This window comes from Neopsephotus bourkii, unplaced genomic scaffold, assembly GCF_033783945.1.
Source record: "Neopsephotus bourkii isolate Nb327-2 ecotype Australia unplaced genomic scaffold, CSIRO-AGI_Nbou_v1 NB_398, whole genome shotgun sequence".
NCBI classification, from domain to species: domain Eukaryota; kingdom Metazoa; phylum Chordata; class Aves; order Psittaciformes; family Psittacidae; genus Neopsephotus; species Neopsephotus bourkii.
This window is the reverse complement of record NW_026900902.1, coordinates 1,114,720-1,133,275: the sequence shown is the minus strand read 5'-3', so window position 1 is coordinate 1,133,275 and position 18,556 is coordinate 1,114,720. Positions and strand designations below refer to the sequence as shown.

At 40.1% G+C, this 18,556-nt stretch overlaps 1 protein-coding gene across 8 annotated transcripts in view; it reads right to left on the bottom strand.

Moving 5' to 3' along the window:
• FGF14 (fibroblast growth factor 14) overlaps nt 1-18,556 on the bottom strand; it is a 395,214-nt gene that overhangs the window by 116,292 nt on the left and 260,366 nt on the right. Inside the window, exon 1 of one of the 8 annotated variants that reach the window (XM_061349277.1) lies at nt 14,619-15,422. The exons of 6 other annotated variants lie outside the window; for them this stretch is intronic. In XM_061349277.1, coding sequence (XP_061205261.1) covers nt 14,619-14,811 — 193 coding nt within the window. In that variant the 5' untranslated portion in view covers nt 14,812-15,422. Of the gene's footprint in view, nt 1-14,618; nt 15,423-18,556 lie in introns of those variants that run through there. One more of the 8 variants, XM_061349275.1, reaches the window with a different exon arrangement.

Below are 18,556 nucleotides of genomic sequence, written 5' to 3'. Positions count from 1 at the left end.
CCAACTATCTGTCTTTGTAGCAGAAATCTGTAAAAAAAATCAGTGAAGTACACTGGGGATACAGGGATAGACCTGAAGTTCAGAGCTGTTTTGCTGCATTTCTATTTTGTTCATCTTTAAATATCTCTCCACCTATGGCAAAGCCTGACTTTGCCACCAGCTCCACTCCACTGATGGAAATTACATAATTGGTGTCAGGTAGCTGGTTGTCACAAGCCGACTGTTATCCCCTTTGGTTGTGTTTTAATACATGAAACTGCAGAACCATGGCAGACATGAGGCATTCCAGAGCTAACAAAAAAGTTAAAAGTCTGAATAATTATAGTACTTTGTATACCTACCATAGTTTGATGGGGGGGGGGGGGCTGACAGAACAAAACATGTATAGCTTACTTATTTGTTGGGGTTCCCCCCCCACCTTTGGGTAATCACATGTCTTAGCAATATGGCTATACAATACTGCCTAGTCAGGGTGTGTCTGCCAAAACAGGATTTGACTGGAAATGCAAAGAGAAAATACAGCACATTTTGCAGTGAAAAACTTCACAAACCTAAACGTTGGTTTGTTTTCCCAGATGACAGTACAGTCATTTTCTGAACAGCTTTGTTTAATAAGTTGTTGGCATTACTGCTACTCTGATTTCCAAGCTGAAGCTCTCAAGCAGCCAGAGCATTTTCCAATGCACTGCTATGTCTCTGTTAGGAGATGCTTACAAAGTAGACCACTTCTGCTCTATTTTGGTGGCTTGAGTGGTCTCCCGGTGTGGGCCTAAGACAACAAGCCTGCCGACCATCTAGGCTTTGTTACAGCACAGCCAAGGATAACTACGGCCTTGCCTACATCAGAGAGTCCTATCTTTCTCTTCAGAAGTCCAGGTGCTCATGGAAGCACCAGCACCACTGAACATACTTGCCATAGAAGTCACATAAATATCCAGAACAACCTTAATATCTAAAATTATAGCTGACCTACATGTGCTATGTATCTGTAGCTGCATCTTGTTTCTCGGCTAGTCAAAACAACTTCTTTCCCTTCTACTGGAGATTTAGTGGTTGTTTTTGGTTTCTAATTTAATCTGCTTGGGTAACACATAGTTACCCAAGTGGCATATAAAGCACTACAGTATCTGTTTCACTGCTTCCACTGGAGAAGGCAGTGAGATATTGTGCTAATTGATTGTACTGTAATGACTGACTCCAGCCTTACATTCGCAGTGCAGAAGGGTGATAGCATAAATCCCTGTGACTCTGAATAACAGGACTAAGGAACTACATGTTGGGATGGTTGGAAAACAATGCTGTACCCTTTCAAAAGCATCTCTGCTGAGGTTTACAGGAAAAGGTGGTGGCAAAGCACTTTCAGTGCTATAGAAATTCATATTTCTCTTTCCCCTGTGGGAATGCAAATAGGAAAATTTCTATCTTGCTCCAAAGACAAGAGTCTGAATGACCACAACAAAGAAAATCTATTCAGTTTTCTCATCTTCCCCTGAAATAGAAGCTTAGATACCAGAAAGTAAATAGACAAACTAACAATATTCAGAATTAGCTCACTGATCAATTGCCTCACAAACATTTAAAAAAACACTGATCCAGTGTCTCCCTACAAACAGAAAATAAATGTAACTAGCTACAAACTCAAAACTCAAAGACTAATTACATCCAGCATGCATAAAAACCAAGGTCCAATTTATCATGAAAATGTTCTCCGAAAACAAGTAACACAAAACCAAAAAAAAGAAAACCAAAAAGAAAAAAAACAAACCCCCCTGGTATTTCAATAGTTGTCCACCAACAACACTTTTCTGTTTCCATGGCAGTAGACAGTAGAATCCAAAATTGTGTCATTTTCTTGTTACTTAAAACACCCAACAACCAAACAAAACCTTCACAGGAATAAAAACTCAACCCAATAACCAAATGGAGGCATTCAGGACTCACAGAGCTGTCAACATATTAGAGCCACTGTGTGAGACATTGCCAATACTATGGCAGAAGTGAAGAAACATTTTTTTCACCTCCTACAGAGCTATGACATATCCCTAGAAAGAACTCGTTATGCCACAATCTATTGGACTCATGATAAGAGTTGTGCCATTAGTCCTCCAGTGTCACATTTGAACTGCTCTGGAAAATAAATGCATACACCCAAATTGTTCCTATGTAATAGCACACATCTACCTGGAAAACAACTGGAGCTATCACTATTATACATATAAACTATTACACAATTTAAAACTAGCTGCATCTCTTATAAACAGAGTAAACAGACTAAAAATAATTAGCTAATATTAAAGACAGTTCCCAAGTCAGGTCTTGTCTGTAGTAATCTGTGTCATCCTTAATACGATTAGCAGCAACAAAACTACCAAAAAGAAGGAAGACCTTTTTACTGCTTCAGGCTCCAAATGTGGCTGGTTTCCCTACTGTAATTAGGAACTGAAGTTAACCACACTAGTTATATAAGTAAAAAGCCTAAATTCAAAGATACTGCTCCAAACAGCCTCAATTATGTCCTAGATAGATACTAGTATCAGGAGAGAAATAATTAAAAAGTTTGAAAGTACACTGCCTTTACAAGTCCATTTAATCTAGAAGTACTTATGTTTCTAGTCAGGTTGCTCAGGTGTATTCACCTTATGCTCTCCACACCTTAACATGACTGAATTCCTTAAAGTTTATGCAAGATTTGCAGTTAATGCTTTTGGAATAAAAGCATCAGCAATTTTCCAGCAATGCATTCCCTGCTTAACCACTTACACTCCACCCTTATACTACTTATACCTAAGCACTCGTTGGCAAAAAGTAGAAAACAGGCTTATTTTCCTTACATCCCTCCCTATATTTAAAAGAAATGCCAACCGTTAAAACGAAAATACCAATCCTGTGTGAAGCTGGTAACAAGCTGACAAAATTACAGTGAAGAACCAATAAGCATAAGCATTTTTTAAGGTAAGATTCACTATGTTCCTCACACTTGTTCCACTTTGGCTGCTTAAACCACGAGGTTTTTAGCTGCTATTATTGGAGTGCTGCAAGTGGAGAGTTTTAGTAATTCAGATCCTGAATTTTTGACTACATATCCGTAACAAACTTTGAATACGACCTGCCCACTGACACCCAATGACCTAGAAAGCTACACCAGTAATTTAACAGAAATATTTGCTTATGCCACTGGTTTATTTCAACCATTACATTTGCAAAATAAAACCCACCCATTCACTTCAACCATTACATTTGCAACAAAAAAATCAAGGGTGACTGATTGATTGATTGATTGACTAAATTGTACTGAGTATGATAACTTGCTCTGAGATGGCTATTGGCTTGATCTAGCCACTTTGTCATCACAAAAACAAGACACAAATGTGTACTCACACCTTAGTTTAACTACAACCAGATTATTCAGGCTTAACTTACACTGATTTTAGCAGCGTTTAACTGTATGGAAAACCTGATGGGTCTTTGTTTCTCTCTTGTTAATGGAGACACACTTTTGAGACAAAAAAGTGTCTGAGAGTGCTGATAATAAGTATAGAAATAGAGAGCACGGCTAATGGGAACGACTTTGTTTTTCTTTCTTTCTGTGTCATTTGGAGTTAATTGTCTACAGTCACATTCACTGTTTCCCAAGAAAGATGGCTGCTTCCTAGTAATGTTCAGGGTTTTCTAAATGCCATAATTTATGTAAACGTCAACCACCTACTTGTTTTGACTTATTTACATGCATAACTCATTTGCTCATTTTATATTGAACTCACAACAGAATACTTTTTATATAGAGCATTAGACATAAATTTTACACATATTTCCACAATCATGGGCACTACATCAAAAGATGTGGTTTTAGGGTAGTAACATCACAACCTCATAGCTGTTTACCACATGTAAGCTACTTACTTAGACAACAGAATTTAATGAATAAATTTACATCTACAAAATGCCAAATTTCTTAATTGTACACAAACTGCTTTACTGCTGGAATTCAAAATGTTTTATCTCCTTCTCCTTAGGTATTGCAAAAAAATAAATAAACAAACAAAAACACCCCCCAAAAAAAGAAAAAACCTGGAGCAAGTCTCTCACTTGATTTAGCAAAAGTCTGTGGTCACAAGAACTAGAACGACAATTATTTTTACTTTGCCGGAAGACTAAAATATAACAGGAAGCAATAATGAAATGGGATTTACAAATCTAATGCCTGGAAGAGTTCAGCCATAAACTAATCTCTGCATAAAACCATCTTCAGAGTGTAAGGGAAAAAAAAAAAAAAAGTTAAAGGGTAAAAAAGGTTCACAGAGTCTAGACCTTTATTTAAAGAAGCCAAAACTATGCTAGTATGGAAATCACGACTATGGTCTTAATATTTTAGTATTTATTGAAAAAGGTTTAAATAATCTGTGCACCAGACTGCCTGGAGTTTGTGCTAAGCACAAAACTTGAATACCAAGATAAAGCCACTCAGATGACAAAATAGCTTGCTTTGTAGTGAGAACCAATGACGATGAGGCATATTCACTATTAATAATTTTCTAATGAGTTCCTTAGGAGGAACATACATATTTTTAAGTCCTTAAAACATACACAAGTTAAATAATATTTGCTAAAAACAACAAAGGTTTACACGTCATAATTTACAGACTACCTGCATCAGCGCGGATCAATCTCTCAACTTTTTAACCCCGGGAATATTTTTCTACTAAAAAAAAAGAATTCTAAAGTATTCTGTGGTATTTTACAATTAGTCCTACTTCTTGGCACAGTCATGATCTACTGTAATTGACAAATAATGAAAAGGAACAAATTCATTATTAATTTTTTTGTGTGCTCCTACACAAGAAAAGGACTAGACAACCATACTTTTCCACTTAAACTTGAGAAGAAACTTCTTCTCAGTGAGGGTGACAGAACACTGGAACAGGCTGCCCAGGGGGTTGTGGAGTCTCCTTCTCTGGAGACATTCAAAACCCGCCTGGACACATTCCTGTGTAAACTTATCTAGGTGTTCCTGCTCCGGCAGGGGGATTGGACTAGATGATCTTTTGAGGTACCTTCCAATCTCTAGCATACTGTGATACTGTGATACTTAGGTCTTCATCCCATAACCATACCTCTGCTTAAGTGCAAGTTTGTGCAGTCTTCAGTCTTCAGGAATGATGACAAAGTAATACATCTAGGTACAAGGCTGGAGGTGGACACAAGTGGAGCCTTCTTAAAATTCAAAAAGCTTTAGCAAAGCCATTCTTTCCATGCAAGCTTCTATTCAGTGGCATAGAAAGAGATTCGATAGTTGATGGAATCTTGGTTTTGTTGGCGTAAATAAGACAGTTTAAAATGCTGTTTGGAACAAATATTACACATTTCATATGTGTCTGCTCTGATTACAAAGAAGGAACTGTTCTGATTACACAGCAAGAAAAGTGAAGGAGGAAAATAGAGCAATGAAGTTTAAGAGTACATTTATTTAATAGTCACTGGTATACAGATTACAGTACCAAATTTTTCAACTCATCAGAATTTCATATGAAGAGATACAAACCACTAATTAACGTAGAGGAATTCAAGTCTCAGTTATATATAAACTACACAGATGAAAATGAGAGGAGCATCTGTTTAAACTGGAATATTCACAATGCATAAAGCAGCAAGTGTGTGAACAACTGAACGCTCAGTAAGTGTTGTAAGATTTTTGGATCAGTTAGGAACTACAGTCCATGAACTAGAGAGTCTAGGTTACAAGGAAGACTAGTTGGAGAAAAACATTACTTCATCACATTTATGAACATACCAATTTGCTATGAGACTACTTAAAAACAAAATGAAGAAGGAATAATCACAGATTAAACCCCAAATAAATAATTTAAAAAATACCTACTTTATTTACACTCTAACAAACAGACTGTTCTTTCTGAATTACCAATAAACTTCACACACCTTGTTCTACCCACAAAAATTAAGTCTGCTGTATGAAAAACTCTGTTACACATTTGGAAAGAAAATATAAGTATCTACTGAAATAGACTTCTTGTTGGTGAAGTACTCACTGTTTCATTATAGAATATACATTTTTATACAAGAGCACTAACATAGAATCATAGAATCATAGAATAGTTAGGGTTGGAAAGGACCTTAAGATCATCAAGTTCCAATCCCCCTGCCATGGGCAGGGACACCTCGCACTGTTTTCGTACAGGTAGGTTTATGTAAACCATAAATTTAGTACTGAGAATCACAGAAGGCTTAAATAAATAGCTTCCTTTCAAAGACAGCCTTCTTTCACACTACAGAATACAACAGTAAAAGCATAGTAGTTTTAGTAAAAAAAACCTCCCATTGCTCTAGTTTTATACAGTAAGTAAGGAAAATAGTCTCTCCAAAACACTTAAGAGAGTACAAATTCTCATCAAAAATAAACCAGAAATACCTGCGTTAAGGGAGACACTCCTAGCAGCTCCCACCTCTAGGCTCGTAGTTCCACAAGAATCTCTAATGCAGAGAAACCTGATGGCCTTTTCTTAAGCCTGACGTATCTGTTGTTGCTGAGTGATACTGAAATTCGCTAACAAAAATGCCTTGAGGCTGGAAAAATGTCTTTTTATTAGGACACAAAATTCCTCTCAAGTTTATCTGTACAATGAATCATTAAAAACTGGAGACTAATGTAAAAAATTATTCCTTAATTTCTCTCTTTTGCCTTTTTTTTTCTTACTTTAAAACAAAACCCAACCCAGGACTGGAACTAGATGCTTTATGGGGCCAGACTTCAGAGTAGCAAAGCAGGAGCAGCAGCACCTGCACTCAACATATGGGATACATCTTGGAATTTGCAAAATAAAGCAGAAAGTGCAGGCTTTGCAATGGAAATGATAATTAACAAGCAATTCTTATTTTTGCCTTTAAAAAAATATTTCTACAGCGAGAAAAATAGTGTGTGCTTGTGTTTCACAATACTGAATTATTCTGACATGAAATAAAATGCTTGATTTTGTATTTTAAATAAATTCTGAGTTCCATCATCTATTTACACTGATTACTGTCAACCAGCAGTTCAATCTTGGTTCAATTTTCAGCAGTTTTATAGCACAGGAACTCCAGTGCCTTTCAAAAGTTCTATACCTGGGCAAGCGATCTGAATCGAGACCACAGATTTAATAAAATTGTTTATTTTAGTTACATCTTAAAGATTATACTTTATATCCTAGAGAAAAGATATACTTCACATTCCTATTTCAGTCAGGATTCTCTAGCTTCACTTATGAAAATCTTACTGACCAACGAATACCATGTTTATTAGCTTTTTCTCGCCATTTTACAAAATTGCAACCTGGGATCCTGAAAACCTTGAGGAAACAAGGTTTCTGTAATTTTTTTCAACACAGTTCATCTATTTAAATTTTATATTAACCTTTGGCCATTTACTTCTTTCAATCTTATATTAGCTTTCCTTTGAAACACCAGAATTCTCCATCTTCTTTGGGAATATATTTATTTACAGAAATGTAGATTTAAGTAATGTCACCTATTTCTGGAGATACCGAAATCGTGTATAGTTTGTAACATAGAATCAGAACCTGAGAATCCTGGACTCGACTCTTGCCCATATCTAACTCTATCTAGTTATATCTTCCTGTATCATGGCACCAAAAGCAGCAAGTTTCTTTCTTTGAAGCAGGAAAGGGTGTATTGTCTCATTCTCAGGCCCATAGGAAAATACATTGGAAGATCTAAACTTAAGCTCATCAAGTTATCTGATTTATCTAATCGAAATGAAAAACTAAACCCCTAATGTACAGAAATGTTATAGTCTCCAATGCAATTAGAGCAGGTTGCTAATCTTAGATCATAATAAAGACATCCAGACCTTTACTAATTTTCTCATCTTTCTCTACCACAGAATGTAGTACCATATATTCATTCTCTCTTCACACCATTCAGTGTATGGCAGAACATAGGATCTCAATTAGCACTAACTCTTCGGAACAAAAAAACAGTTTCAAAGGGTTTCAGATGAAGCTGATAGCACAGTAAGAGTACATGCCATTGGGGTATATCTTCCTATCACTAATATTTGCCTGAGGTAGAAAGGAACTTACAAACGACCACTCAAGATAGGCTTCCACTTACTCATTCTGAAAAACGGGTATCCACAGTTGCGTGTCTTTAAATTTCTACATTATGCTTACATTCTAAATCAAAAGATTTTAACAGCAAAGTTTTCTGTAAGAAACTTGTTGAGTGTTAGCTCCATATTAAAATTAATTACTGATCCTTATAAGCTACTAACTTCAAAATTCATTATTTTAAACACTCATTTTAGTTTAATTCAAAGTAACAGCCTGAAATACCCTTAAAAAATTACATCCATTAAAAGATTATATATTATTAAAAGACAGAATTCTGTCTTTAAATACATCATAAAAACCTGGCCTTGCCTATAACATTTCTATTGCTACATCACCATGAATCAGAAGCCACCTGTAATCTCCCTGAATATCTCTATTAACCAGATAATTTAGTTCTACAATACATTTAATAGATACAATAACCGATAGACCTTACAAAAAATATCACTATATGTGGACAGAATCTGCCTGAACTTTGAGGATCCAGTAAGATCACTTAAGACTGAAAAGTTCATTTGCTAATGAGTTAAATCACCAATTACCAAGTGAAGACAGTGTAAAGCAATGTCTGTACAGCCCTCATGGCTCAGTATTAGGGTCAGAGTTTTTTAATACCTTTATCGACGATCTGGATGAGGGCATTACCTGCACCTTCAATGAATTTGCAGATGCTACGAAGCTGGGTGGAGTGTTGATCTGCTGAAGGACAGGGAAGCACTGCAGAGGGATCTGGACAGGCTGGATCGATGAGCTGTGGCCAGTGGTACAAGATTCAACAAGGCTAAATCCTGTGTCCTGCATCTGAGCCACAACAACCCCATGCAACGATACAGGCTTGGGGCAGAGTGGCTGGAAAGCTGCTTGGCAGAAAAGGACCTGGGGTTGCTGACTGATGGCTACTGAACAGGCACCCAAGAAGGCCAACAGCATCCTGGCTTGTATCAGAGCAGCCAGCAGGACTGTGGAAATGATCATCACCCTGTACTCGGCACTGGTGAGACTGCACCTCAAATACTGTGCTCAGTTCTGGGCCCCTTACTACAAGAGTAATATTGAGGTGCTGGCATGGGTCCAGAGAGCTGGGAGCTGGTGAAGGGTCTGGAGCACAATTGTGATGAGGAATGGCTGAAGGAACTGGGGTTGTTCAGTCTAGAGAAGAGAAGGCTCAGGGGGGACCTTATCACTTTCTACAACTACCTGAAAGGAGGTTGCACTGAGTTGGGTGTCAGTCTCTTCTCCCAATAAACAAGTGGTATGGGTCAGGAGGTAACAGCTTCAAGCTGCACGAGGGGAGATTTAGATTGGATAGTAGAAAAAATTACAGAGAGGGTGCTCAGGCATTGGAACAGGCTGCCCAGGGCAGTGGTGGAATCACCGTCCCTGAAGAGTTCAAAAACCATGTAGATGAGGCCCTTAATGACATGGTTTAGTGCTGGACTTGGCAGTCCTGGAGTAAAGGTTGGCCTTGATGATCTTAAATGTCTTTTCCAATCTAGTTGATTCAATGATTTTATATAGAAAAACGAAATTTGGGTTCCTTCAATTTCACATATCTTCCAGATATGCAAACTTCCTGAGGTAAATAAATATAAACCGTTGTTTATCAGGAAGAAAGAATTCACCAAAAAACCCGAACAACACACTACTTGGTAGACAAAACAAGCAAGGAATTCCAGCCAAGACAGCTGTTAAGCCTTTGAGAAATTTCAAAGAAATTTTAACTTGCAACTAATACCAAACATAGAACATTTAGAAAATACAAGTTAAAATACCTACTGCTCTATGAAGTTATCTGATCTCTGATTTCTATTTTTAGCACAATATTTTAAGGTATGCAATGGCTGTAGTTAAAGTTTTTCTGCTCACTTTACATTAAAATAGAAGATATTCTGAAATAACATTGGTACAGCACTATGTATACATTAAATGCCCACTATTCTATCACCCATGCTTGAGATATTTCTAAAAATCAATAGTCCCAAAATTATGTTACCATTTTAAAGTTATTTTTCCCCATTTCCTCTCAAAACCATCTACTTAATTACTTTTAGAGCCACTAAGACCAGTTCAGAGAATTACATTCCATCCATTATTACATTTCTTTTTAAAGCTTCCCTTCAGCAAGCACAGGGTCTATATGAAATAGTGAATGCATGGGAAAGAAAACTTGACACTGAATCAAGAAAACCATATGTTCAAAAATAATTTTTCAATATGCTTAGAATGTTTTATATAAGATACAGCATATTTACACATTTTCTATTTGTGATGATCATGCAGTTCTTTGAACAGATTAGCAGCAATGAAGGAAAAATTTTGAAAGATTAAAATTTCCTGTATGCACTGTTAAGACTGGATTTATAGTTGCAAAAACGCTGTGGGTTAAACAATTTTATATGAAGAAAAGTAATGAAGAATAAGCAATTTCAATTCCACACCCAGAAAAATAGAAGATGGTCTTGCACCTCGGCAGTGCAAAAGCTGTGGGCTTTAGTGAATTGCCAAGAAGAATTAATTCTGAGGACAGTCACATAGGAAAAAAGCGCAGCTATGGGTTTTGGTCCATTAAAACTCTGAACAAGCCAGATCATTCAAGACTGGAGCTAACTAACTGGGATTCAATGCAGTTTCTTAGGCTTCAGGAAACAAGGCATGTACACCCGCATGCACAGATCTCCATTTCAGTTCTACTTAGACCATTCCACCAGTAGGGGAACTAAAAACTACTTAAGGCACAGAATTATCTTACATCTGAGATTATGGGCCACTCCCATGTCTGCCACAAAACATTAGCTGATAAACTGAGTAATTTTCCGAAAATGCTTTCTTAGGAGAATTAAATTACCTTTGTAGATGTAAAAAAATCTAACCAGTGTATTTTCTGAACATGTTCCCTAGGTCTTCTCTTTCTCATAAATATTAATGTACAAAATCAGAGGCCAAGTCGTTCCAAAATTCATACACTCTATGTATAAATTTAGAAGTCTTAATGTGGTATTAGCACACAGAAACAGTAAACATCACACTTGGTTTTTAGTACATTTAAATGTTGAGTATTTTCCAGTAGAACACTCCCAAGGGACCTAATTAACCAAATGATGATTTTTCAGATTAGCAAAAAAGCTAGATATGTAGAGGGAAATACAGGCTAAGAAGTTTGTATCTGCACTAGTGACAAGCATACGTTTTAATCTCTGCTCACTGTAGTTGCATGATGAGAAGAACTGACATTTATTTTCGTCTTTTTATGGGGTGGCCCCGGGTTATATAAGGTTATTTCACATGAAGACTGAAAATCTCATCTGTCAATTCTCCCATTTGTGATTATATTAACATAAATTAAACCATTATAACTGAACAACCTCTAAGCCAGGAGAGGATGATTCATAATTAATTGATGTCTGGCATCAGTATCAGGAAAGATCTTGGCTTTATGGCTAGCTGGAAATTAATGACAGTGATTTCTTTATCAAGTGACAGGGAGAATAAAATAAAGATGAAAGAAATTTGAAATATCAAAATACTAAACAATACAAATCAAAGCTGCCCAGTTAATGAAAATGGTTTCATTCACCTAATAGCAAATCAGATAAGTCTCCCACAGAAATCACTCTGACAATCTGATTCATTAACCAAAGTTTTAGGAAAACTGTTTAAAACTACCATTCTATCTGCCATTAGAACCAATACATAAGCAATGACAAATACTACCCTTTACCCTGAGTGAGCTCCTGGATGTATCTTTAATGCTACCCTTTCAAAACGTTAAGTCTTTCAAAACACAGTCCTACTGATATTTTAGTATGTCCCTAAAGGAAGGACCATGAACAGAAAATTAGTCACGACAGAAAGCTTTTATATTCAGTTGAGGATAATTACGACTTTAGCACGTTAACCCTTGTAATTTCATTTGTTCACAAATAAATCACACAGAATGTGAACAGTACTAACAGGCATTTTTAAGAGTTTGAAAATGAAAAACATTTTCAGAAGTTTGCTAACATGTTGGTAACTGTGCATAGACTGTGTATATCTATCTCGTTAACGTACATATGTATGTGCAAGAGTAAACGTTTTTCATTTAAAAAGCAGCATCATTAGTTTTTGCTGCTTCACTATTTCAAAGATGGGAAGACACTTATTTTTCCTATGTAAGAATAAAGCAAAACACTTATTTCATGAGAAATACAGTCTAGTTTTTCCTGCTGTACATAACAAATATTTTACATACACTTCTACTCTTCTATTGAATTATACAAGAATGCTACAGATGGGTTGTCACATCTCGATTAGCTCATTTTTCACAATGCTCTCATGACACTTTATATCATTTGCACAAGCTTTATTTGTCAAAATCCCACAGCACCTTTCTGACAGCAGATGTTTTGAAATGCATCCTATTTTGCTTGGCAAAGGCTTATTTTAATGGGTTTTATAGTACGATTTCAATGAAGAATTCAGTGGTCATTTAACTCAGTTTCAGAAAAATAAAATGATTCATAAATGTTCATTCTGTAACTCATATAAGGTACTTTTAAAGCAACCAGCCTTATAAAATGTGGGCTTTTTTCCAAATAAACATTCACTCTAAATTATTCTGTGTAAGTTCTTTAAGTAATGACTTCTGCTTGTTTCTTTGTTTTTCCCTCCTGAATAGCATGCAACTTTGAATCCACAGGTACTTCATGTAGCACTTTACTCATCAGGAATATATGCAGCAAAAGATACAATGGATTTTTCTTTCAGCAGGTATTCTTATGGATGAGCATAATTCTGAGACCTTAATGTAAATCAATGGATAAAATATCGCCACGTCTCCATTTGAAGGATTCTTCAAATAACAAACTTGGGGATCTGGTGCTGCAGACTGTACAAGTAAATAGCCCTTTTCCTGATTATCCTTACTGAAATCACTTGTATCAGTGGCATGGGTTAACAGCTGAGATACATTTTAATCTAGTTTTCTTATTCAAGAATGTCACAAAGTGCTTTACGAAAAATGAATGAATGAGGAAGGCTGAGTTCACGAGGCTCTTTAAAGCCTCTTCCTACCTAAGAAAATGTTTGGCATCTTGGTCCTGTGAGACAGTCATCTCCTCCTCAAACCATAATATAGTCAAATACAGAGATTTTCTCCAAATCAGGCTGCACAGGTGGTCGAGAACAATTGTTCAGTTAGCAAATCCCCCTCAACTGGTTTTCACGAACAAGTATCACATGTGTAAATCCACTATCATAAACCAAGTACTCTATTATCTGAGCACACATGCAGACTGCCTAAAAAGAAGCCATCATAGGTTTTTGCCACTGACATTTTCTCACTCGTCTTCCCTATACCACTGTACTACCTAAGAACGGCAAGATTTGGCTTGCATTAGGAGTTACAAGAAACAATCCTTACAGCAATAAAGTCATGTAAAAATAAAATTGCATGGAATTTGTCATTTATGCTATTTCAAGTGTAAAGCATGGAAAAAAGCAGGATCAATCAGGACAGATCACTGATTATGCTTCTTAAAATTATCTTCTGACCCAACCTGAAGAGTAGCTATAGTATACATACCAAACTACAACACATGGTGGCATTCTTTAGTGTAACAGAGGGCTGCTTGTACTTCACCACTGACTTGTAGGTATTAGCCAGTTTTTGAGTGATATTTAACTATTTCACTCTTCATCACCCTTTGCTCTAAAACTACTTGCTTCCTGAGGATGAGTATGAGTTATCAGTATTTCTGAACGCTGTTAAATATCGAGTTCAATACCACAAAATCAAAAAAATAGAGAAGTCACTGCAATATCATTTAACTCCTTTTATTTTTAGGGTTCTAATACAAAGTGCTGGATAAAATGGAGTCACCACGGTACTAGTTTAAGCCATCTCCGATGACTACCAGCCATCTACACCAAAGAAGAACTGCCTGCAAAACTTGTGGGTGTTTATGAAGAGGGCCTTGACCTGGGCAGTCACAGGGATGACAAGCAGCTCTCCTACTGCTGCCGGCTGCGCCGGTGACTGGGGAGTCACCGGGACCCTGCACCATGGTCAGGCTGCACCTGCCAAAGAGAAGCGGTCAAGCGACAGTCCCCAGGCGCCGAGCACTTGAAAACCTTTCCACACTGTGAGCTCTTTGTCCTTTAAACAGAAACACGGGCGAAACGGGGACGCACGGAACAGCTCCCGCCACGCCGGCTGCCTGAGCCGACGGGCTCCCTACCACGGCGCCCGCCTGCCCCGATCACCACCCGAGCCCCGGGGCGGGGCGGCAGCGCAGCACCCCGCAAGCGGGCGGTCCCGACCGACGGCCGTGCCCCCTGAGCCCTTCGCCCGCCGGCAGGGACCGGGAGCCGCCCGCCGGCAGGAGCAGCGGTTGCCGCCTCCCGGCGCGCCGGCGCCCGGCCCCCGGCCCGGCCCGGGAAGTTTTTCGCCACAGGTTGCCCTCTCCCGCCCGCCTTCCCCGGACCCCGCGGGCGGGCCCGGCCACAGGGACGCACCTTGGCGCCGCAACCGCCGCTTCTTGAGCCCGAAGATGCGGACCTTGGAGAAAATGTCCACCAGGTTGCCATTGCAGAGCCCGCGGTTCTTGCTAGGGCTATTCCGCCTCCTGCTGGCCGAGGGCCGGTCCCAGTGCTGCTCCCTCGCCTGCCGCTTCTGCCGGATCAAGCCGCTGGCGATGGCCGCTGCCATGGCTGCTCGCCGGCTCGCCCACGGGCACCGGGGAGGGCGGCGACGGGGCTCAGCCCCGGCGGGGACCCATCCCCTGGGGCGCGGGCGAGCGGGAGCCTTCTCCGGGCCGAGGCACGGCTACAGCGGGTCACCCCCGCCCTGCGGCCCGCAGGAGCTGCCGCCGCCAACGCGGGTCACCGCATGGGTGCCCCGCCGCCGCTCCCGCCGTGTCCCGGCGCAGGGGCACCTGCTTGGGTGGCGGGTGTCCGCGGGCTGGCTGGCGGCGCCGAGCAAAGCGGGACGAGCGGGACTCGGGGCAGAGCCGCGCCCGGTCAAGGCGGGTCGGGCCGGGTCGGGTCGAGCCCGACCGGCGGCGTCGCCTCCCGGGATTGCCCCTCAGCCTCGCGCCGCCGCCTGCTCGCCCGGCGCTGCCATTGCCGCGGCCGGGGCGGCTACCGCCGCCTGTTCCAGGCTCCCGCCTGATGATTGCCAAGTGCTTCAGAAATCAGCATCTGGAGAGAGCAATCTTCTTCTCCGGGGAGAGCTGTAATCACGGCTCTTCAGTCCCACCCCGCTCCAGCCTCCCCTACACACGCACGCACACACACACACATACACACACACACACACACAGGCACGCACCGCTGGAGCTTATTTTGTCCTCCCCAAGGCGAGGGGCGGCGAGGGTGCCAGGGGTGGAGGAGGGACGGGGGACAGGCAGGAGAATAAAGCAAAGGGGGGCGAGGGGCGGAGGAAAAAGGTGCTGCTGAAGCGGATCTCTGATGGGAAGCAGCGGGTTCCCTGCGGATCCGCAGCCAGCTGCCTCTGCTCCCTCTCAGCTTTCGGGGTTGATTCGAACGGGGCTCCCGCCCCGCGGCTCACGGCCCTCCCCGGCCATGCTGCTTCGCACCAGCTCCCTACCGCCTTTCCCGCCGAGCCTGCGGTGATGCCGGTACCTGCCCCGTTCCCGACCGGGGAAGGTGTGGGGCAGAGGAGGGAGGGCGATGGGGAACCCGCCCGTCTGCCCCTCGTCGCCCCACGCCTCGGTACCGGTCGGGGATGGAGGTGTAGTCCGGCGGGAGAGGGGTTTCTGCTGCGTGCGAAGGTGTTAAGAGCCCTGAGGAACACACGTACGAGGCGGAGTATACCTTCCACCCAAACCAAGACGCGATCTTTGGGAAGAGGTTATTGCACCAGCACACTTTTACCTCGGAGTGCTAACTGATTTCCGAGGTTTCAGAACTACCAAAAGAATTCTGTAGGGCACCCACAAACAGCTGCAGTAGATAGATTTATCTATCACCAACACTTTACTGTGAGGGGGATGAGGCACAGGAACAGGTTACCCGGAGAAGCTGGGAATGCTCCACCCGTGGAATATGTTCAAGGCCAGGTTGGATGGGGCTTTGGAGCATTTGACCAAGCCCCAGCCAAGCTCGCTAGACACAGAATGCCTAAGGAGTGTCTGCCCTACGAAGTCTCTGCCCCCAAGGAGTCCGCAATATGCTGCAGATAATAAATACCATATAAAATATGATATTCCATCTCTTTCCATTCATCTTTTCTGTTCGGTCTTCTCCCTTTTCAAATAAGGGGTCAGTGTTTTCTGGATTTACTTTCTGCCAGGCTAATGGTTAAACTTTCTGAAGTTGCAACTAATCAGAGGAAAGTACAAAAAGGAAGCCAGCAGCTACACAGAAAAAGAGTGCAGAGATATCCTATAAGAGAGGGCAGATTCTCACACAGGGAAATATTATCTAATAAATAGCTAACTTTAAGAATGTTTTAAGAATACTCTAATTTCTTATTAGATGGTTCTTTAGAGAAAACAGACTTTGAAGTGTAAATATCCATCCAGCATAATTCACTGCTTTGCAATGCAGAACCTCCTAGGAAAGTGTAAGTTCTTGTTTCAGCAGAGGCTTCAGCATCTCCAATACTGACCTTTATTTCCTTAAATCCTTTAATCTATAAACGGCTATTTTTATAAGGAGGGCAAAAGTGTATGGTGGGAACTCCCTTATACAGGGATTTTGTATTAATGCTAGACCAACTAGGAGCAGAACATGCACAATCGGATCTGGATAATACATTTTAATTCTATTTAAGAGTGTCTCTAAAGAGATTCAGCTAAAACGCATTGGATTTTCTATCTGGTGATTTTTACAGAGCAGCAATTTCCTTACAACAGTAACAATTACCTTAACTAATGCAATTAGACAGTGAGGTGGGTCTTCTTATTTAGATTTCACTGTTACAGTTTTGCATACTGCTTCCTTTCCTTAATTCCCAACAGCAGACAAGACATGGTATTGCCTTCCTTAAGTGTCCTCAAGACAGCAGCCCTCCTCCAGATGCTGTCCCAGCGGGTCTCCCAACCCCCATCTCTGGTCCCTGTCCCAGTCCTGGCTCCTCATGCCCGATGGACAGCTGAGCAGAGGCTGGATATATATGGCCCTGGGACATCCCCTGCCACCAGAGGAAGAGGTGACAGGACACAGCCCAGTGGCTTCTACTCAACCTAGGTCCAAATGAATGAATGAGAGGGAGTAGAGTGAAATAAAGGCCAATCCTCTACTGTCTTTAATTTTCACAGGAATTTAGGAGACGAATACCTGCAGCCCTAACTTTTGCACAAGAAACTCCACAAAGATGTAGGTTCCACATTTCCTTTCACTGGAAGGGCCTCTTTGTATTATCCAATCATGCTATGCACTATATACTATCTACTACTATTGTTCCCTTTCCTTAGTTTCCTTCAAATACTAGGCCTTTGCCAAAGTGCACTGACATTTCTCAGTAATATGATTCTCAGGGTGATAGTAAAGAAAGGAAAGAATGAAGGTGAAAATGGACAGGATGCCTATAGAGAAGAGAAAATGTGATTGTTACTCCAGAGATCAAAAACAATAGCTTTCTCCTTGCATCTCAGAAATGCGGAGCAGTTGTTTACAGTTTGAGGTTTTGCAAAGAAAACTCAAGAGAGCCATCTGCTGTCTTAACCTGTGATAAAATGTGTGCAATTCTAGTCAAAGCGAAGGTTCTGCTAACAAATGGTTTGTACAAGTATGAATATATTGGCTACCTTAAAGACTAGTGACTGCATGAGTTTATACATTTAGGACAAATGGAAATATCTTCGCTTTAACGTTTGGAACAGTATAATAGAATTTTATTTCTGAGTAACAAAACTCAGGATATGAAAACAAACGATTAAAAGCAAAAGAGGGGGAGAAGTGATTTTCAATACTTTCTGTTTTCCCATCTGTTCATTTCTAACTCCTAATTTATAATTATTATTCAGGAGTTTTCTAAATCAAAAACGTTTCAGAATATTTAAAATTACTTGCTTGAATTATTTTTGAAGGAAAACACTCAACAGATATAAAGTGTGCATCAAATGCTTTATCGTATACTAGGGTATCAAACATTATTATTATCCTAAATTTATTTTTTTTTCTTTATTACTGGGGATAAACCACATTCTGTTTCATCTAATTTAAAATGTAAATTACAGTGTGGTATTTTCAAGCATCAAAGTTCAATATTAAAATGTACACTGTTAATATTTGTGTATATACATGTAATAGTGACACATAAAATACTTTTATAAGGGTTTCCATAATGAAAAATGAGATTTTATGCTTTATATTCTAGCCTAACTTAGATCTATAGGCTACAAAATTTACAGAGTCAGAAATGTAATCTTTATGCTTTAAAGGGTTGTGTTTGTTGGCTTTCTTTATTGTGATTGGGGTTTTTTTTT